Source organism: Olea europaea, chromosome 18 (genome assembly GCF_002742605.1).
Source record: "Olea europaea var. sylvestris chromosome 18, O_europaea_v1, whole genome shotgun sequence".
In the NCBI taxonomy this organism is placed as follows: domain Eukaryota; kingdom Viridiplantae; phylum Streptophyta; class Magnoliopsida; order Lamiales; family Oleaceae; genus Olea; species Olea europaea.
In genome coordinates, this window is record NC_036254.1 from 18,875,430 (window position 1) to 18,898,364 (window position 22,935).

Genomic DNA, 22,935 nt, shown 5'->3' on the forward strand with positions numbered 1-22,935 from the left:
AATTTGCTGAATGTATGAAACGAGAATTTGAAATGAGCATGGTTGGAGAGCTAAGTTACTTCCTTGGCCTTCAAGTAAAGCAAACTGACTATAGGTTGTTTGTCTCTCAGTCAAAGTATGCCAAAGACCTGGTTAAGCGATTTGGACTGGACAGTAAAAAACACACACGGTCTACCTATGAGTACAAGTGTTAAGTTAGGTCATGATCCTACAGGAGGAAGTGTTGATCAGACATTGTATAGGAGTATGATAGCTAGCTTACTCTACCTTACAGCCAGTAGTCCTGACATAGCTTTCAATGTTGGAGTGTGTGCGAGATTTCAGTTAGATCCTAAGGAATCCCATTTGAGTGTAGTGAGACGTATCATTAGGTATGTGAATGGGACTGTAAATCATGGGATCTTATATTCTAAAGAGTCAAATCTTGAACTCGCTGGCTATTCTGATGCCGATTGGGCTGGAAATGCCAATGATAGGAAGAGTACCTCGGGTGGATGCTTCTATGTTGGTTCTAATCTTGTATCATGGATGAGTAAGAAACAAAACTCAGTTTTTCTGTCTACAGCCGAGGTAGAATACATTGCAGTCGGTAGTTGCTGCACTCAATTGCTTTGGATAAAGCAACTGTTGAATGATTATGGGATAAATCAAGGCACCATGATCGTGTTTTGTGATAACACCAGTGCTATCAACATCTCCAAAAATCCTGTTCAACACTCTACGACTAAACATATTGATATTCGTCATCACTTCATTCGTGAACTTATTGAATCCAATGTGGTATCCCTTGAACACATTGCTATAGAAAATCAGCTTACCAATCTGTTCACTAAACCTTTAGATGGTTTGAGGTTCGAGTACTTAAGAAGGCTGTTGGTATTTGTGTACCTCCTTGACCAGTTTGATAGGAACATTCATGTACAGTTCACCTCAGTGTCCATTTTTGCATTCATTTCATTACATGTTCATTTTGTTTGCATTTGTCTTTTTCATATGTTTTCACCTCATCTTATAAAATTTAAAAAATAAAAAAAATCCAGATGACACAACTGTGTGGCGCATTCATGTTTTGAAAAAAAAAATTAAAATTAAAAACATAAATTAAAAAAATGGAAATTTCTACACCATGATACATAATTCTGAACTTGTATGTTGTGATCGTGTATGAGCTAAAATGGATAAGGTGTAGCATTATTTTCATTGCTTGATTATGTCATCATGGAGTACTTAGTATAGGTGTCTTCATGTACCATCTGCATCTGCACTGCACACACTATGAATTTGTTAGTAGGACTTTACCTTGTGTATGAGATTTGGGATGACTGTCACATGTTAATATTGTGACTTTAAATATGAATTGACCAATATTTAGTAGACCTAAACCCAAAAATAATCGCCCCATTACAATAAGCTCATTTATTAATGTTCTTCTTCGGGGCCTATTTGACTCGAGCAATTAAGCATGTGGGGTCTCTTAATACTTGGTGCCTATGGTCAACTGACTTGGGTTAATCGGCCTAAAGCTCGCTACAAGGGTCATCTTAGTCGTTTAATGGAGAAGAACCTGCACTTAAGATGAAAAATTAAGGAGCTAGAAAAATGTGCCAAATATGGAGTGGAATAATATGACAATCTGAAAAATATAAAAGCTCATAGTAAGGGGGAGATAAGTAAAAATGATAAGTATAGGTCCTACTGCACATTACATGGTTTAACTTTCATTAGTAGGAGAATATACTTATTGGCAGTGATTGGCATGTCCCTTCTTACAAAATTAAAGTTTGAAGTCCCACATGCATCGGACTAGTGACACTTTACACACATAAGTCACTTGTAATCTTTACTCCATTCTGATCTATACTGAGTATGTGGGAAGGTCTATGATTTATTGATTTTATGTTTGCATCCTATCAACTGCATTTTTAAGTTATTATGTGTTATTGCTCAGATTGTAATTGACATGATACCCTTCAGCATTTATGACAAAAAGGAGGAGAGAAAAGTGTAACTGAGGGAGAAACATAGATACATTGATTGACTGCATAACATTTATGATTTACTGCATGACATTTATGATAGTTCGCAGTAAAGGGAAGCGTTGCATTGCATTCCATATTATATCCATTGCTGTTTGAGTTTTGATGTTTAGTGATATTAGTGTTTCAGTTGGTGTTTTGATTAGCATCAATGTCACATCTCAAACTAGCATGTTGAATTGTGACTAAGTGCTTTAATTTTTATATTTCCTATATCACGTGCTTTTACACTGGGTATTTGAGTTGTTAGATTTCAGGAAACAGGTACAACAAGGAATGCAAGACTCGGTGATTTGAATTTTGGGTAGTTTAGGTTGTTATAATTGATTGTAATCCCTTGACTTGAATTTGTATAGTTTTGTCACAGAATGCCAAAGGGGAAGATTGTTAGATTCTATATTTTAATTGGCATTCTATAAACAAAAAGGACTTAATTGTATACATCTAAAAGTCAAGGCGTGAATTGCAATAATATATAGTTGAGTTGGGCTAGGGTTTGAGCTTGTAAAATTAGGGGTCCATAAGTGAAAGTCCTTATATATATGTATATATGCACAAAAGAAGAGGTGCCGGCCGCAGAAGACATATACATATAAACACTCGAAAATTGGGCATCTTGGAGAGTCAAGAAATTGAAGTTGCTGAGTTTAGTTAAATATACTTGCATGCAGAGCAAAAATTGAAGAGAATAAGATTGCTTGTTGGTGAAGACTGCTAGTGGAATTAACAAGTGTTAGTGGCTGAATTTGGACCATATAACTACATGGAAATTGAGGCAGAAAGGGTTGAAATTCAAAGTTGCTAGGAGCAAAATTGGGTATATATATTCACGAAAAAATCAAAGCATATTTGGTGGCTGAATTGAATAGATTATACATTCACAGAACACAGCTTTGTGTAAATTGAGTGACTGGATTATATTAATATATATGCACACTTTGGGCTGAAATTGCGTCATACACTCACACGAAAATTCAGGCAGTAAAGGGATTGGTTGTTGTCATAATTTATATGCACAGACACAGACAAAAACATTAGCTACTGGATGAATTAAAAGGTGGTGCTGCTGAATTTAATTTATTATCCACATGCATGCAGAGACGAAGTGTATTTGAAGGCTGTTGTTACTATAAATATATACAACATTATTGGCGGCAATTTTTGGAAGAATTGATGGTGGCCGACTGCTGAAATTGTATTATATATATCCACAGGAATTGAGGCAAAAAAACGTGGCTGCTTGAGGAATTAGAAAGAAGTTGTGGTGCTGAAATTGTTTCATACCTGTACACGAAAATTGAGGCGGTGGTTGCTACTTTGTTCCATCAGTGAGAGAAATTTTCATATCTTTGTTCAAGAGATCCAAGGTGAAATCAATTGGTGAATTCATCCATAACACCTTGTGATCCGTCAACAAATCTTTTGGGGAAAAACATCAATCTTGTGAAGACAAAACACTATGGTTCCTTAATCTTTTGAGGAACGGACTCTCTCATTGGGGGATTGAGAGAGGTGGACAACAAGCGCAGGACCTGGACAAGAATAGGAAGTTCTTGAAATTCCACTTGGTGATACAATCAGCTAAAGACCAGGAGGTTGTATTGGACAGCAAATTGGGCGGCAGGAGGTAGATTGGGAAGCTAGCAAGAGACTAGTAGTATCTACTGCAGTAGATCGTGAGACTGGAACAGCGGGTCTGACTGGGTAAGGAGTTTGGCAGAACTTGTACTTGATGGATTTGTATAGTGAAAACTACTGGCTTGGTCCCGGATTTTTACCCACATTGGGGTTTCTCTGTCATCAAACAACTATGTCCTTTATATTTCTGCAATTTACTTATTTCTGGTAATTCAACGTAGGATAGTAAATTATGTGAATTGACTTGGACATATTAATAATTGTGACTTGTTGCATTTATTAATTAATTTGTAAAATTCCGCATAAACACTTATTCACCTCCCTCCCCCCCCTCTAGGTGTTATTTGGGTCAAACTACGTTATTTCAATAATGATTGATGCTAATTCTAATACTACATTTTGCTTTATAATTACAGAAAGTTCCATTCATTTCTGAAAACTTGCAGTTGGAGTGCGAAGGGAAGGACGAATATAAGTGCGGTTCAAATGTGTTTTGGAAATGGTGAATACTGTAAAACCTTCATAACTTATAGGCAAGAATATTTTGAAAGGAGAATGTATAAACTAGTAACAAATTATAAAACAATGGACAAGAAAGATGTATTTCTATAATTAATATATCTTATCAAAGTTTCAGAATCCTGGACAACTGTTCTACAATGAACTATCACCAAGAATTGCAGAGCCTTTCTAAGCGGAAAGGTTACCTTTTAGTATATTTCAACTCTATTTCAATTTGGGTTGCTCCAACAGAAGTATTCTTGAAAAAAATACTTGTACAGTAGTGTAAAAACACGGGACCATACCAATGTGAAAGCCAGTTGGAAATTTCCATCTTATAGGCCTTTGATGAGCCCCAAATTTCCTTTTTTTTTTTTTTTGATCGGTAAATATAAAGTTTTATAGATCGAAACTCATATACGAGTACTCAGGGCATACCCGGGCTAAACAAGAACAAAAAATGTATTAACGATAAGATCTAAAGACCTAATGCTAGAGACTCAAAATGAATCAAAACATGAGGATACAATAAGAACATGACTTTGTATATATGTCTTTTGATCTGTCTCACTATGCTATGAATGTGTGGTCTAAGATCGTCAAAAATCTTCCTATTTCTCACCATCCAGATGTAGTAAACGGTGCAAGCGAGTGCAATTCTCTTAGCTTTGCTTTGCCAAGATGTCCCTCGAGCTTCCTTTTTAATCCACTTCAAAGCACTAGCTAGTGTAGACATGGATCGTCTCATTCCCAGCCACTTTCGGATCTGTCCCCATGTTTTGTTGCTGAACGAGCATTCAAAAAATAGGTTCTTACCAGATTCTTCCTTAAATCCACAGAAAACACAGCTTCGATCTATTTCCAAATGTTGTGATTTATCTTTGGTAAGTAGCCTAGATTAGGCACTTAGCCAAAGAATGAATGAATGTTTCGGTGTGATACAAGGCTTCTAAACATCTGCTGCCCAGCTTTTGTTAATTCCCTTTGGCTGAAAATACTCATATGACTTGGACATAATCAGGTTGCCCTCAGTACTCCACTCCGCCAATCATTGGATGGTAGCCTGCACACTGCCCTCTTTTTGGATAAACAATCCCCGAATTGTCGACAACTTCTTCATTAATGGAGAGTTATCATTTTTAGGCATCCACTCCCAAATGGTTCCGCCTCTCAAGTATACATGATTGACCCAACATACCCAAAGAGTGTCTTTCTTGTCTTGAATATTCCAAAGTACCTTGGTTAGCAAAGCATTATTCTAGCACTTTATGTCTTGAAATCCCAATCCTCCCTCACTTTTAGGGAGACAAACATCCACCCAAGAAACTAGCGATTTTTTAGAGTTCCAAAGAAAATTCCTGCAAAGCCGAATAATTCTTGACGTCACTGTTGCCGGAATTGGAAATATAGATAACCAAAAGCATTCAACTCCTTGTGAGACTGCCCTAACCAATTCGGCCCTCCCAGCATAAGACAATGATGCATATGTCCATGTATTAATGTATGCTACAATCTTGCCCAAGAACGGCGCATAGTGATTAACTCTCAACTTTTGTGCTGCAAGTGGAATCCCCAAATATCGAAACGACATTGTACCCTTCGGCATGCCCACAACCTCCTGAATTTCATCCAAATCTATCCCTTGAATACAAGCCGTGTAGAGATTTGATTTGTTCAAGTTCACTCTCAATCCGAAGCAATCACTGAACTTGGACAGGTATTGCATCAATATGCGCACCGATATAGCATCACCTCTAGCAAACAACATCAAATCATCCGCAAATGCCAAGTGCGTGATTTTCAAAAACCCACATTTTGGATGGTAATTAAAATCACTATAGGTAGTATCCGCTTTCAATGATCTTGATAGATATTCAAGACAAATCACCAATAGAAATGGCGATAGAGGGTCTCCTTGCCTTAATCCTCTTTTGCCCTTAATGAAACCATGCAAGCAACCATTAAGTGCAATAGAATATGAAGGGGAAGAGATACATACCATCACCCACCTAATGAATCTCGCCGAAAATCCCGTTCCCTCCAGAACCGATTTCAAGAAGCTCCATTCAATAGAGTCATATGCCTTTCGAAGATCTATTTTAAGTATGCATCTCGGTAAAACTCTCTTCCTATAATATTGTCTCAATAATTCTTGATCAAGGTGGACATTTTCTATCAAACTCCTACCTTTCACAAATGCAGTTGATCGATAATAGTCCCCAATACTAGTGCCAATCTATTAGAGAGGACCTTAGTAATGACCTTATTAGTGACATTGCAACATGAGATAGGTCTATAATCACCAACAGTGGCATGCATGACTACCTTTAGGAATTAAGGCAACGGTGCTGTGATTAATTTCTTTAAGAAGCGAGCTAGATTCAAAAAATTCAGTTATAGCCTCCACAAAATCATCCCAGCCTCCACAAAATCATCCCCAACTGTACTCCATGCTTTCTTGAAAAAACATGATGTGTAGCCGTCCGGACCCAGTGATTTATCCTCTCCAATATCAAACAAGGCTGTCTTTATTTCTTGTGTGGTGATATCCATGCCAAGAGCATTTGCATGCTCCAATGAGAGTAGTGGCCCCTCACCGAAAATTTTAGGATCAATGGATTCACAAGCATTACTCGTTCCCAGCAAATTTTGATAGAATCCAACAAATTCATCAACCACTTGTTCTTGTGAGGTCATGGGGTGCCCATCATCTTTAATGACTGTCGCAATGAAATTTCTTTTTCCATTCCTCTTTACCATGAAGTGGAAGAATTTCGTACATTTATCACTCTTTTTCAAGTAGGCACATTTTGCTTGTTGGTAGAAAAAACTTCTTTCCGCTTCACAAATATCCATTGCTTTTTTCCGTAACTGTGTGACTTTACTTTGCAAATCTATATTACTGGCTTGATCATGAAGCTCCATTTGGGCAGCCTGCAATTCATTCTTAGCCCTCTCAGCCTTGTTGGCAATGTGTGCGAATTCTCTTTGGTTGAGCTGCTTTAAGACTTCCTTCAACCTATGTAACTTTTTGCACAAAATAAACTGTTTAGTACCATGAATGTACTTATTCCAACTAGCTGTAACCTGATTTTGAAAATCTGAGTGTTCTGCCCACATGTTGAAGAATTTGAAGTGTTTCCATTTAATCCCATCTAGCTGGAAGATTGTCACAATACAAGGAGAATGATCCGGCAAACACCCCGATGGCTGAAAATCAGCTAGGGCATGAAAACCCGCTTGCAACAACAACTCATTTACCATGGCTCTATCAATCTTGCTCCACACCGAAAGTATGCTCCCCTATGAATTCTTAGTCCATGTATAAAAGCAACCCATGGACCTCAAATCCGAAAGACCCGCATTCAAGCAGCAATCCGCAAAGTCTTTAATTTCATATGGAGTGACATCCGCTCCATTGCATTTTTTATCATATCGTAGGACATTGTTAAAATCTCCCATGAACCAAGGACTTGAGCAATCCGCTCCAAAATCCAATAAATTGTTCCAACGAGGCCTTCGAGTAACAATAGAATGAAATGCATAAATGAAACTAATACAAGTAGAGATGGATGTTACCTTGCAAGTCACATTGCAATGTATCACTTTTGGTGTTGCATCCAAATTTGTAAATCAACCTTCAACGGGTTCCATAAAACCAAGATTCTTCCAGCCGGATGTAGGAGAAAATTGTCCACTTGTCTCCATCCGCCAAATTTTTTTTATCATGATCCGTGTTAACTTTGCTTGATTGAGTTTTGTCTCCAGCACTCCAAAAACATCAATGTTGTGTTTCTTTATGAGGTGTTGAACCCCATTTTGTTTCAGGGGCTTATTGAAGCCCCTGATATTCCAAAATGCTGCCTTCATGATGATATGCGAAGGACGTTGCCCTTCGTTTTATCCTTTTTAGCTACTGCAAGATGTGACTCGTCTAATTTCCCTTTGAGTTTCTCGTTCGAGGCTGCCTTTAACCCATTCAATGGCCGTGTTTCCTGCCTTGCATTTTTCTGCCTTTTCTGGTTATTTCGGTTCTTATTCCTGTCCACTACATTAAACTGGTTTTGCACCTCATCATCTTGTTCCCTTTGCTGTGTTTCACTGTTTTCCCCAGACTTCCTCATTCCAGTTTTGTCAGCACCAATGTCTGAACCATTCTGATCAGCTGGATTTGATTGTGCTGTTGGTTCCTTAGTGTTGCCTGAAACCTGACCTATTTTTGTACCAACCTGTTTGCTTCCTGATTCTACCCCTTTGCCATCTGCATGCTGTCTATTAACATTGCATCCCAAAGTTGGATGTCCAAACATTTTACATGTATTGCAATACTTTGGAACGTGCTCAAAGTAAACTCCCTGTTCCCTCAATTTTCCATTTGGTAACATCATATGAACTGTCCTTACTAGCTCCTTGGATACATCAACTTCGACTAAAACCCTCACGTATGAAATTCTGTCCATAGTTGAAGTGAGTTTGTCGGTTGATATCGGCTTTCCCACTTTTGATACAATCTTGCTTAGCGCCTTCGACTTCCAACATTCAAGTGGTAACCCAGGTAGATTAATCCAAATTGGTACGGTGCTGATTTCTTTGTCATCAAACTCAAAAAATTGGGGCATAATCTTCAACATAAGCGGCCTGCCAAAGACAAAGTATGGCCTCCCCTCGAGCACATTAAGTCTATCTTCCGCATTCTCGAACTTAAAAATTAACCAGCCACTTGTATGGACAGAGTACTTGTAATTTACCTTCCACGAATTGCATAGCTGCAAAAGTGCTGTTTTGCCCGGAAAACGACCAGCAACATAGCCAACCAAACTAAACCCCCAGGCATCTTCGACTTCATGCACATCATCCTCCTCCAAAGCCACAATTTCGGGGAGATCATCGATAGTTTGGAGTTTCGTGCCTTCATCAGGTTTCCTATTATCTTTAAAGAGATTTACCCAAGGAGCTTTCACCGGGACTGTCTCTTTTACTTGGCTATCTTTGGGTGTTTGGGGTTCCCCATTTGAATCTTTCGAGACCATGTCTTCGGCACCAAGTGTTTGAGAAACACTTGGTCAATCTGCACATAGTTCTTCCCAGAATGCTGATGATTGGATTGCATCCTTTTTCATACCTGGGACAACAGGCTTCAACTTTAGCACGCTAGTTTGGCTTGTTTTCTTCTTACCCATAGTTGCTGGAATGAAGAGACCAGCTAGAAAGCAGTTAGACTGCCCGAAAGGAAAAAAGAAGTCAAAGTATAGATACAAAATATGTCTACAGGAGAGAGGAAGCACTACTGATCTTTTTCCCAGAATGGAAGTAGTCAAATGTCTGAAAACCTGGGACAAACTGCAGTATCCAAACTAGTGCTATAATTCAAATTTCAAACATCCAGATTTGAATTTAATACCCGATTTAGAAACCACTTTACCATGCATACATACAGATACATACAAATACTGTGAGCATAATAAGGATAGATTGGATTGCATCCTTTTTCATACCTCGGACAACAGGCTTCAACTTTAGCACGCTAGTTTGGCTTGTTTTCTTCTTACCCATAGTTGCTGGAATGAAGAGACCAGCTAGAAAGCAGTTAGACTGCCCGAAAGGAAAAAAGAAGTCAAAGTATAGATACAAAATATGTCTACAGGAGAGAGGAAGCACTACTGATCTTTTTCCCAGAATGGAAGTAGTCAAATGTCTGAAAACCTGGGACAAACTGCAGTATCCAAACTAGTGCTATAATTCAAATTTCAAACATCCAGATTTGAATTTAATACCCGATTTAGAAACCACTTTACCATGCATACATACAGATACATACAAATACTGTGAGCATAATAAGGATGAATCAATGGTTGAAACCAGGATGAACTAGCCGGACACACCCAATACTGCTTTGAATCTGGACGAACAGCAAGACAACCGAACCAACTGCCTTGACTTGCCGAACACACCAGGACCAGCTTTGCATTTGTACAAGCCTGCCTTGAACCTGAATGGTGGAACACTAGAACTGAAAACACAGTTCGAACATCAACAAAATCTAATTTAACTTTGAACACCGCCAAGAGAACTAAAACTGAAGTTTGAATGTCTCTAATATGTAAGCAAAATCCAAACAAGAACAAGAAAACTCTAGATGCAAGTGGGCAACCAAGTAAGATTTTCTCTCACTAGGCTTGAGAGTTTCTCACTCTAACACACTTACTCCCAAATTTCCCTTTTTTTTTCTTTTTCTTTTTTTTTTTTTGATACCCAGGTTTCCTAGCTTTGCCAGACTATATCCTGGACCCCCAGCCCCCGGCCCCTCAGTGACTGATGGAGGTAAATCGCGGTATATGCCCAAGTTGACCAGGGTTCGAACAGCCTTTATACTCCTGGCCCCAAGGGACCCTCTTCCATAGTTATTACATCACCAAACTGCTCCAACCAAGATGGTTATTACAAACACTCAGCTGCTCCAACCAGAAATCGAACTCCCCACACTGGGATTGCGAGCCCCGCACTGCCCTTCCTTTGCCAACTTGGATGTGCCCCGAGGGGCACTTACTCCCAAATTTCCTTTATACGCAGGATGGTTGCATATGGACAAAGCAAAACCATTCGTTCTTATCATGTGTTGTGCAACCACAATAAAATTAGTATATGCTATAATACCACAAATTTATAAGCCATCATAAAAAGAACTTAAGATAATGGACACCATGAGGAGCCATTTTTCTGTAAACATGGCACTAGGTACACCCCTTCACTCAACCCGAGACACTCACAGTTCCAAATTATTGATGGTGATAAACCTTGTAACATATTTCATGCAAATATCCTCAAATGGTGCAACTTCTATACCCTGTAGCAAGGGACCTTTTCTTGAATCCACAATAACCACATCAATTATAGAAATCCCTTTCACTTTTGGTAAGGCTCTAGGATCAAATTTCTCATCGGGATGGTCACTTGCACCTCTACTAAACCTTATGGGAACCTTGACTCTCTCCATTGTTATGTTAAGCATAGTGACATTCCTTTCATACCCTCCTCTTCCCTTGTCAGTTTTTATTCGCATCCCAGCTGCTGAATCTCTTACATATAAATCCTCTGCAACGACATTCTAATTTCATCAGACATTTTGCTACCAATTCCAAGACCTGAACACATCGGAGTCGTACCTGAAATTCTCCTTATAGTAACGTCTACACTCGGACGTGATATGGCAAATTGGCAATACCATATTGCACTGATTAACAGTTTTCCCAGGTATAGCAGCTGCAACTTGTTCCCACCGTTGGTTAGTGTCCTATGGGAAGGTTTTCAGAGCTTGGACCAAAGCTTTTTCCTGAATGTCAGATCATATATTTTCATCAGTATTTGAAAATGTTTCTTTTGCTATATTATTGTTGTCGAGTTTTGGTAGCTTTCCCTCTGGTTGGATGACTCCAGAAAATTATCAGATTGAGCAGTATTTTTCACCGGCACAGTGCTATTCCTCAAGTTCTCTTTCATCAATGTAAACTTCTTACATTGGCAGATTAGCTTACAGTTTTCCCATGAACTTTAGCTAACACTTGATAAGTGTATTTTGTACACTTATTCAGACCAGTAAATTGGAGTATTTGTGAATGATTTAAACGAGTTATAGCTTAATTATGTGTTAACTATATTTGTTAGGTTGAACTCAGCGTAAATTGGTGGAATTTGAAGAAATGAACGAAAAATGGGCAAAAATGAAAGAAATTCGAAGTGTGGGGACCAAAGTGTAAACATTCAATAGTTGATTCGGACCATATAATGATGATTGAAGATCATATAGGATCATTGCATGCAATTGGAGATCAAACGAGTGAAATAGATGTAAACATTCAATAGTTGATTCGGACCATAAAATGATGATTGAAGATCATATAGGATCAATTGGATGCAATTGGAGATCAAACGAGTGAAATAGAGTTGAAGTATTTTTACAAATCAATTTCCTATGGGAGAAGTTATGCTCAGAATTTTTAACCTCAAATTTAGACCCATTTTTCGTATAGCAAACATTAGAATTGGAAAAACTATAATTTCTAAAAGAATTTTAGCTTTTTGAGTTAGCTTTCTTGTAATGTATTAGTTTAATTAAAAGAAAAGCCAAAAAACAAAAAAAAGGAGGAAAACAGTGGCTTAGGCAGTGGATATATATATATATATATCCACCAAACTCAAAACATATCCATTTCAATGTACACAAACACACACTACACACCAAGAAGCCGAGAGCAAAGAGAAAGCGAAAGAAAAAGGAAAAGAGGAAAAAAAAAATAAAAAGAAGAGGAAGGATAAAGATAATAAAAAAAATAGAAAATTTTTTTCCAACATGTTAGAAAATAAGTTCTTCCACTATTAGGCATGAATTCTTCAAAGTTAAAAGTAAGTAAAAAGTTACTTATTGTCAAGTTATGTTTAATTTTATAGTTGTTCAATTGTTATATTAAATTCAATTTTATTGAAGGGGTTAAGTATAATAAACTATGAAATTGAGTAAAATAAAAGAAAAATTAGTTTTAGTGATTAAAGAGACTTTAAAAATCGCTTGAACGTGAAATGATTAAATTTGAATATCGCATATTTGATTATTGAAGTTACTTTAAATAATTAATTGTTGATTTAAAAATTATATCATATTTCAGGCTGCGATACGGATATCGAAATATCTTATCAACCAAGATGATTTTGGAGTACGTAGTTCTGTGAGTGAAAAATATAAATATTTTTAAAGTATTTATAAATTAAGTAAATTGTTAAGGTATGTCTTCTCGGTGTAGACGTCTTGTAAAGAAGAACATTACCCTTATATATTTAATATTATATATATTTCATAACCTAACTTTTCAATATCTAAACCTTTGTTCTTAAATTTGAAATGGTGTAAAGGACGGGAATGTGTATTGTTCCCTGTAAAATCTAACAGGCAACAGATGAAAAGGTAAACTCCAAATGAAGATAACTTGTCATTTACAGACAATTGTTTTCCTCTTATATTTTATACACTTACAAGAACCCAAGAGATTACATGTTGAATAAACACGTGATATATGCATGGAGAATTTTCTGTTGGAAATCTACTTAAAATGCGCAGTGAAAAATTAAAATAATTCTCGATTTCCACCAAGAATCGCTTTTGTATTTAGATAGAAATTGTGATAAAAATGTACCTTTACAAGATCTGCAAACTTCTTTACCATATCTTTGTTCTAGCAAGTTGGATCTGTCTCCCACAACTGTCCAATTGTCTAGCCTCCAACGGTGATCCACAGCAAAAAAAAAAGGATTGCAGCATTAGGGTTTTTTCTTGTGCTAGTAAGAATAATGAAAATCTCAAAAATTTTGAAAACTATAATCACATTTATATAAGCCCGAACGGGCTTGACCTGACCCGGTCCAACATTTAATTAACCCATTTAATTAAATCCGGTCCGTGAACTAATTAATCCAATTAATTAATTTGGGCATATAAATATGCAACCCAATTAATTAATTTATCCAACGCTTGTTAAATTAATTAATTAATAAATTACAATCTTCCAATTCTCCTTTTGTGTGCGACCCATCAGGTTCCCAATCATTATGCCTAACGACGTGAAATATTGTTTTGATCTAATCAAAATTGATAAATTAAAATACCCTTTTAATTTATCACCAATTTACACTCGCCGTCCCAAATTGATATCTAGCAATGTGTCAGGGTAATACATATGACGAGAAATGTCACGTGGTATGACAAAACCAAACTCGTTCGCTTACCGTGAAACTATAATCCCTTCGTCAATATGATCCGATCAATTACAAAATACGAAAGTGTGTCAATCTCGATTATTGATCATATCTTTCACTTCACTATTAAGTCAATATAAGTCGAAAATTTCTTTTCGACTTATGAGTACACCTTGGCCAAGGATTTCATCATCGACTTAATTGAATGAAATGCAGATCATAATCTCCTACTATCTAAGAGTGACGAATCCTTTATTGGTCAATCATAACCTTTATACGATTCTTGACGTCCATGAACGATGTCCTATTAGCGGCTCTTTGCAGAGCAACATCCAATACCGCCAAAGTATGACTGTCCTCATATAAGGTACCATGAGGACCTCAAGTCAAAAGACCAATTCCACTACCGAACGTTAGAGATTAACCACTGACACTCAGATAGTTATCCATGTGGAATCTCTCGATGGGTTTCCAATGTTTTGTTCTATAACAAAACATTCACGTGTTCATTTAAATATTACCATACTTTAGCTTGTGAAATCAGTTACTTCCTTCACAAGTAAGAAATGTCACACGTAATGGTCTATCCGTAATAACGATTTTCGTATCTCGTTATTACTTACGACCACGGACGATTTAAAATTCAATCACATGTAATTTGTATCTCACAATCACAACTCCTTGTGATTAACAAATTGCGAAGATTTGAATCTACGGACTCTATTATTTAATTTAATTGTTTATTAATTAAATAATAAATCTGTCATTAAATTGCATTAATTATATATCAAAAGTATTTATGTCCAAGGTTGATTGGACCTAGGACATAATACTTACAAACTCCCACTTGCACTAGATCCAATCACTTATGTATCCAATATCATAAGAGTCTACATGACGATCATGTTTATGCTACGACAACTCTTTGTCAGTAGATCTGCAATATTATCAAATGTGGAAATTCGTTCTCCTCTTTGGTCATTTCTATGTATTATCTCTTTGATGAGATTATACCGCCTTAATACAAGTTTGGATCATTGATGAGACATCAATTCCTTCGCTTTTGCGGTGGTTCTATTGTTATCGCAACACAATGGCATGTGATCAACAATATTAGGAACTACTCCAAGTTCATTAATGAATATCTTGATCCACATTACAACTTTTTGCTGCTTCTGAAGCAATCATGTATTAGCTTTCTACTACTGAACCAACGATTGTTTCACGTTGGAACTTTTCCAACATATCGCTTAAGAGAAAACTAATTTCCTCATATAAAATCTTCTCTATGTAGCTTAGGATGAGTTAAGCAATCTTCTATATCTAACTCTATAGATCAAGTTGCTTTTCCCATATTTTTAATGAATTAATCCTCTAACAACCATTATTTCAACGATTGAAATATAGGGATGTTGTTTCCTATAATATTAGGAATGCGACAATGCTCCCACTATCTTCTTGTAAACACACAATTCGTCTTCATATTTGATAAAATCAAACATTTTGATTTTTCCATCAAATCGAAAATTTCAATTCCAAGAGACATGTTTTAACCCATAGTCACGGCATGCAACTAATGCAATCAAAATTCGAATGTACTTTAGCATGGCTACAGGCGAAAGGTTTCGTCAAGGTCAACACTTAACCTTTTAGCCTTGCTTTGTATGTACGAATATCCCCATTCGTCTCGACCTTTTCCTTATAAACCTTTTATAACATATGGGTTTTATCCCATCAGGAGGGTCGACTAAAGTCCAAACCTTGTTCACATACGTCAAGTTCATCTCGAGTTTCATGGCCTCTTGATGTCTCTTTTAAGTCAAAACTTGACTTTATTTTTGTGCAACTAGTAGGTTCATCATCCTGCACCAGTAATACCTGATTAATAATCATGGATTCGCACCTTCTTGAAGGTCGAATGATCCTGCTAGATTCACATAGAGCTGACATGTCCTCAGGAGTCTTTACTTCCTGATCAAGAGTATGTTCCACATCAGATATGAGATTAAACTTGAATTCATCTACTTGGTTAACAATATTTGTGGACTCTTGAACTCTTTCAAATCCTATTTTTCTCTCACTGTCCTCTCCTAGAGTAAATATTTTCTCTAAAAGGATGATGTATTGTGAGATGAAGACTTTCTTCTCAAGAGGTTAATAGAATTGATATCCAAATATTTGTTTTTGGATATCCCACAAATATGTGTTTATCGAATTTAGTCTCAAACTTATCCGATTCAATGTGCTTCAAATAAGCGTCACAATCCCAAACTTTCATATGTGATAAATTGGGACTATTGTCTTTCCATAGCTCATATGGAATTATGTTAACCAACTTAGATATGACATGATTTAGTGTGTAATACACTGCAATTAGTACATGACCTCAAAAACGATTTTGGGAGATTTGCATGACTTGTTGTTAATCGCACTACCTATAATAGTTAACGATTTCTCCTTTTAGATACACTATTATGCTGCAGTGTATATGGAGGAGTCTACTGCAAGAGAATCTCATTCCCTCTTAGATAATCTAAATTTTATCTTTAAGATACTCTTACTTTGATCGGATCTTAATGTGAGGGCATCTTTACCTATTTGTTTCTCTACTTCTAGCTTGAATCCTTTGAACCTTTCAAAAACTTCATGCTTGAATTTCATCAAGTATACATGACAATTAATGACATAAGAGAAACCCCATCTAACATTAATTGACATAGGTCCATATACATTACTATCTATTATGCAAATATTTATGCAGACATTTTTTCCTTTCAAATAAAATGAGATTTGGTCATTGTGCCTTATGATATACACTTGTTAAATGATTCAAAAATCAATTGACCCCACATGCACATATTTATGTAATATTGCATTTCATCTATATGACAAAGTCTGTCGTGCCAGATTTAAGTAATAATTAGATTATCGCATTTATGCCTTATAATTTCTATACTCATTATAGAATCCTTAGTATTAAAGAATATAAACGCCATTTTGTAATTTACCATAACCATTAGGATCTTTATCAAGATAAATAAGAACACCAATTGTCCTTAACATTAAAATAGTTCATGTCCGAACATGAAATTCATTTTAATGTTCCAGCTATGGTATGTACAAAGCGATATTTCTCTAATTCCAATACTAAACCAAAAGGCAATGGCAAGAGGTATGCTTCTATAGGCAATACAGCCACCTTTGCTCATTTTCAATATGTAGGTCAACTTCTCCCTTTCACAATGGTCTACTTCTATTTAGTTTCTCCATATTTATATAAATATGAGATCTACATCTAGTATCAAATACTTAAGAAGCTCGTGAAGTAGACGTAAGCCATGCAATATCTTTCAATGACCTTTCATTCTATAATGAAATCAAAGGTCATTAGATTTGATATTGTCTTTCGCTTAGATTGTTTTAACCATAATGGATGCTTTCCCAAAGCTCCTTTAGATTTCCTCTTAACACTCTTAGAGAAATCAATGGTTTGCCCACTACAAACTTTGATATCGGGCTCAACAGTCCTAAGCATGTCGAGCAACTTAATGAGTATGCATTTGAGTTTATTCATATCATAATTCATAATTAGTATGAATAACTCTATGACGAGATTACAGAGCTAAGTCAATACTTAGTTCATAGTTAATGATTGAACTCAATTGAGACACTTCTCATGTCAATCATCTTCAGTACATGAGGATTGACTGAAGATTCTTTTGTTACTTTGCATCATTATAGTTGTTTGGAAGTTTTATATCCTTTCACACATGATTATTATCATACAGCTCTTTGAAATGAGAAACCATGTGTTAGCATGTTAGCATCTATACTCTCATGTTGCTTCTGTAACTCAGGTGACATAGTTGCAAGTATCACATACGTTGCAGTACTATTGTAATCATTATAACAGTCACCTCTTTCTTGATCGAGTCATTAGCAGATGTCTCTATAAATGACTACTTAAGGACATAATCAATTTTCTCATGCCTGAGAACAATTCTCAGATTGTAGTGTCAATCAAGAAAATTCAATTTGGTTGCTGGCATCCAGTATGCTATTCAAAACATGTGGTTATTCAAGATTCAATATAAATGTAAATGACGAAAAGAAAAAGAATAATATATAAAATGCATCAATTAATTTAACATGGACTTAAATGAATTATGTTCCCACTGTTTAACTAAAATTTATGACCCTCTCATATAAATTTAAGGAGTCCATACTTAACTCCCAGTGGGCTGTGATCCTATCTGTTATATTAAGACCTTGAGTGTACTCAATAAGTTTTAATAAAGCATTTGGGTAGATATTATTATCAATTGTATCTCCATACAACTCTCAGATCATTAAATCGATGACTCTTTATCTTCACACATCTTATGTATTAGCTTAACGTGCCTCTAAAATTTATATCCTTGAGTGTACTTAACAAAAGATAAATTTTAGTTAAGTCAAACCCATCATTCAGAAATATCAAATATTTCATAGTGTTAAACATATCCTTAATAAACCAGCCTTCAGTGTACTCAACAAGTTGAGACGATTTGGGACTCTGGTTTTCACTATAATGATGGAATACGATTATAAATGTGACTTAATATTTTATTGAGGATTTTTGCATTCAAAAGTCTCATCGTAACAATCATATATGTTATATTACACATCTACCATGCAAGTAAACACATATATAATATAATGTAATAGTGTGGACGATTATGGACTTTTACTAACTAGTCTTCCCGAGCCATAAGGAAGACTAGTTGGTCAATTCCTAGGTGGTATAGTATTAATTCAATATCAATGCACCATCTCCATAGTCTCCTCCTCTTCTTGTTTTTTCAATTAGTCCAACTACAACTTATATCTTATACTAGTTGGCACGCATGCCTCAATATAATTGGACTCGTACGCACATAACAATAATAATAACAATAACGGACTCGCAGGTCCAAAACAATTAAGAGCTCGCAAGCCCATAATAATAACAACAATAAGAATCAAGTATTCAACCCATCCATATAGTCGAATCCATAATCATCCACCAATAATGCATTTATCACATAAATGTATTCTTATATACTATCTAATATTATATGAAAACATGTTTCCAGTTTCTAGCAATTAAATTCATCTAAACTCTCTTAGATAAATGGGTATGAACAATTAAATAATTAATTAATTTAATTAGCGGGCATATTTAATTAAAATCAAATTTTAATTAAATACCGAACTAGAGTCAAACTCTAATTCCACAATTATAGTGCGGAATTATTTAATTAAATATCAAATTAGAGCCCAACTCTAATTTCATAACTTAAGGCGGTTGAATTTAATTAAAATCTAATTTTAATTAATTAGTAAAATTAGAGTCCAACTCTAAATTTAAGATTTTTAGGGCGGACCCGTTTAATTAAAATCAAATTTTAATCAAACACCAAATTAGAGTCTAACTCTAATTTAAAGAAAAGTTTAGGGTGAAACAATTTAATTAAAATCAAATTTTACTTAAACGTCAAATTAGAATCCAATTGTAATTTCTAAAATATCTTTGGGTGAAAAAATCAATAATTTAAACTAGGATAACACTCCTAAATAAAATAAAATTCAATTGAGGTCAAAGTTTAATATTTAAGTTAAAATTCAATTTTAACGAAAATATAAAAAGTCGTCAACTTTAAATAAAATTTTAAATCTGGGTCAAAATTAAAATTATGGGTCAAACCCATTTAAAATATAATTTTAAAATCAATTTGAAAATCAAATTCAAAACACTTTTGAAAATTACAAATTTGACCCAATCGGAAAAATTAATAATAGGGGCTTCTATATTCGTAAATTGCAGAAATGCCCTCCATTTAAAATTGCAGATTGACCCCTTTTCTTTTAATTGCAGACGGGTCCCCACAATTTCATAAATTTCAAGGGAAGCCCCCATCTCCATCACCCAACTCTGAAAACCCCTAGAGTTTTTTTTAATTTCTTTCTCTAGAGGCGCCGCCCCACCGGATAGCAAGACCCGCTGCCCATGCTGCCCAAATCAGCAGCGCGAAGGCACTGGAACCAGCAGTGCCTGCCGGCGTTGCCAGCAGCATGCTGCTGCGCGTCGGTTGTGGCGCCCCCACCGCCCGACTTCGATCCAACATTTTTTTTTCTTCTCGAAATCAGATTTCAAAATATGAGAATTAAATTCATTTAATTGCTAGAAACTAGAAAAAAAAATAACAATCAACATTTGATTGTACAAAGATGTTAATAAATTACAAAGTAAGCTCTGATACCACTGTTGGGAATCTACTTAACATGCGCAGTGAAAAATTAAAATAATTTTCGATTCCCACCAAGAATCGTCTTTGTGTTTAGGTAGAAATTGTGATAAAGATGTACCTTTACAAGATTTGCAAACTCCTTTGTCATATCTTTGTTCCAACAACTTGGATCTGTCTCCCACAGCTGTCCAATTGTCTAGTCTCCAACAGTGATCCATACAGATGACAAGATTGCAGCATTAGGGTTTTCTTATTGTGCTAGCAAGAATAATGAAAATCTCAACAATTTTGAAAATTCTAATCATATTTATATAAGTCCGAACGGGCTTGGCCTGACCCAATCCAACATTTAATTAACCCATTTAATTAAATCCGGTCCGTGAACTAATTAATCCAATTAATTAATTCGGACATATAAATATGCAACCCAATTAATTAATTTATCCAACGCTTCTTAAATTAATTAATTGATAAATTAAAATCTTCCAATTCTCCTTTTGTGTGCGACCGACGTGAAATATTATTTTGATCTAATCAAAATTGATAAATTAAAACACCCTTTTAATTTATCACAAATTTACATTCGTCGTCCCAAATTGACATCTAACAATGTGTCAGGGCAATACATATGACGGGAAATATCACGTGGTATGACAAAACCAAACTCGTTCGTTTACCGTGAAACTATAATCCCTTCGTCAATATGATCCGATCAATTACGAGATATGGAAGTGTGTCAATCTCGATTATCGATCATATCTTTCACTCCACTATTAAGCTAATATAAGTCAAAAACTCCTTTTCGACTTATGAGTACACCTTGGCTAAGGATTTCATCATCGACTTAATTGAATGAAACGCAGATCATAATTTCCTACTATCTAAGAGTGACGAATCCTTTATTGGTCAATCATAACCTTCATACGATTCTTGACGTGCCCGAACGATATCGTATTAGCGGCCCTTTGCAGAGTAACATCCAACACCGTCAAAGTATGACTGTTTTCATATAAGGTACCATAACGACCTCAAGTCAAAGGACCAATTCCACTACCGAACGTTAGAGATTAACCACTAACACTCAGATAGTTATCCACGTGGAATCTCTCGGCGGGTCTCCAATGTTTTGTTCTATAACAAAACATTCACGTGTTCATTTAAATGTCACCACACTTTAACTTGTGAGATCAGCTACTTACTTCACAAGTAAGAAATGACACACGTGATAGTCTATCCGTAATAACGATTTCCGTATCTCGTTATTACTTACGACCACGGACGATTTAAGATTCAATCATATGTAATTTGTATCTCACAATCACAACTCCTTGTGATTAACAAATTACGAAAATTTGAATATACGGACTCTATTATTTAATTTAATTTTTTATTAATTAAATAATAGATCTACCATTAAATTACATTAATTATATTTCAAAAGTATTTATGTCTAAGGTTGATTGGACCTAGGGCATAACACTTACATTTTCTACAAATAGAAGGCATGTTGCCCTATCTGGGTCTGGTTTCGATTTTCAGAAAGCTAATATGTTCTTGCTGCACCATCGGCCCTCCATTCAGAGGATCAAAACTGCACCTGTAAAAACTGATAGTTGAGGGAAGAAAGAGACAAAATGAGATACTGGATTTGATGAACTTCAAGATGACTACTAATGTGACAGCTGACAGATTCTGATGTCGAATTGTCAGAAATGAATTCAACTTTCAGATATATGTGCAAAGAGTTTTGCTATATGTACACCGAGGTTGACACGCCGGTGTATGCTCCCCTTATTCGTAGACATCTTGTACAGAAGATTTCCCAAAAAATAAGAAAATGTCTTCTCACATCAAGATGTTGATCACCTCGAATTAATTCTGCAACAAGTTTTGGCATATCATCTAAGCCATAGAGGGTTGACTGCTACATGACACATGAATTGAGGTGATGTGTCACTTTAATTACCTATATTTAATTGTGCTGACTTGATTATGCTTGTTGATGACTGCCACGTGATCGACACTTGAAGTCTCGTCGGGTGTTGGGAACGAAGAGACAAGTATGATACAATATGAAGTATTGATTGTACAAGCAAAAACAAAATTAAAGAAAGAAGTAACTGGCAGATGAACCGTGTAATTTTATTAATTAACAACCAATGGCAAGAAAAATAAAATTTTAGCAATCTTAGCAATTCCAAAACTGAACGAAGAGAATATTATTTATCGGAGACATGTCAAAATCCTAGAAGTAACTTAAAAGATGAAAACTAGGTCAAAATACGCATAAAATCGACATAAAGCGAGAAACCTGAATGGCACTGTCGCTTGAGCACTTTCTTGTGATAGGCAAGCAATAGCCCTAGCGCTCGAGCGAGAGCTCGACGACAAGTAGGCGACGACTCTCTGCTCCAAAATGTTTCCCTACTGTTCGAGTGGCCAACTAGCAATAGACTAGCGAAAATCCAACAACTTTTCGTCTCGATCCATGATTTTGATCTCTCCATGACTACTTCAATTAGGACTACAATACCTACTAGAATTTGAGTCACATTATGCCCTCGTTTGGCCCCCCATTCTTGCCAAATTCTAATAATAGGAATAGTATATTTTTTTAAATGTGTGGTTGAAAAAGAATGAAAAGTTTTTTATTTGGGTATAATATTGTTTTATGGAAGATTGTGTGATTGAAAATAAGAGAGAGAAAAATAATGAAAATGAAAATGGGGGCCAAACGGCGGTTATAA

At 35.8% G+C, this 22,935-nt stretch overlaps 1 protein-coding gene across 1 annotated transcript; it reads right to left on the reverse strand.

Annotated features, from left to right (window-relative positions):
• Positions 1-8,041: 8,041 nt before the first annotated feature.
• Positions 8,042-9,205, reverse strand: LOC111366827. Its single transcript, XM_022987522.1, has one exon. It carries the CDS (start codon positions 9,203-9,205, stop codon positions 8,042-8,044), a length of 1,164 nt encoding a protein of 387 aa, XP_022843290.1.
• Positions 9,206-22,935: the final 13,730 nt, after the last annotated feature.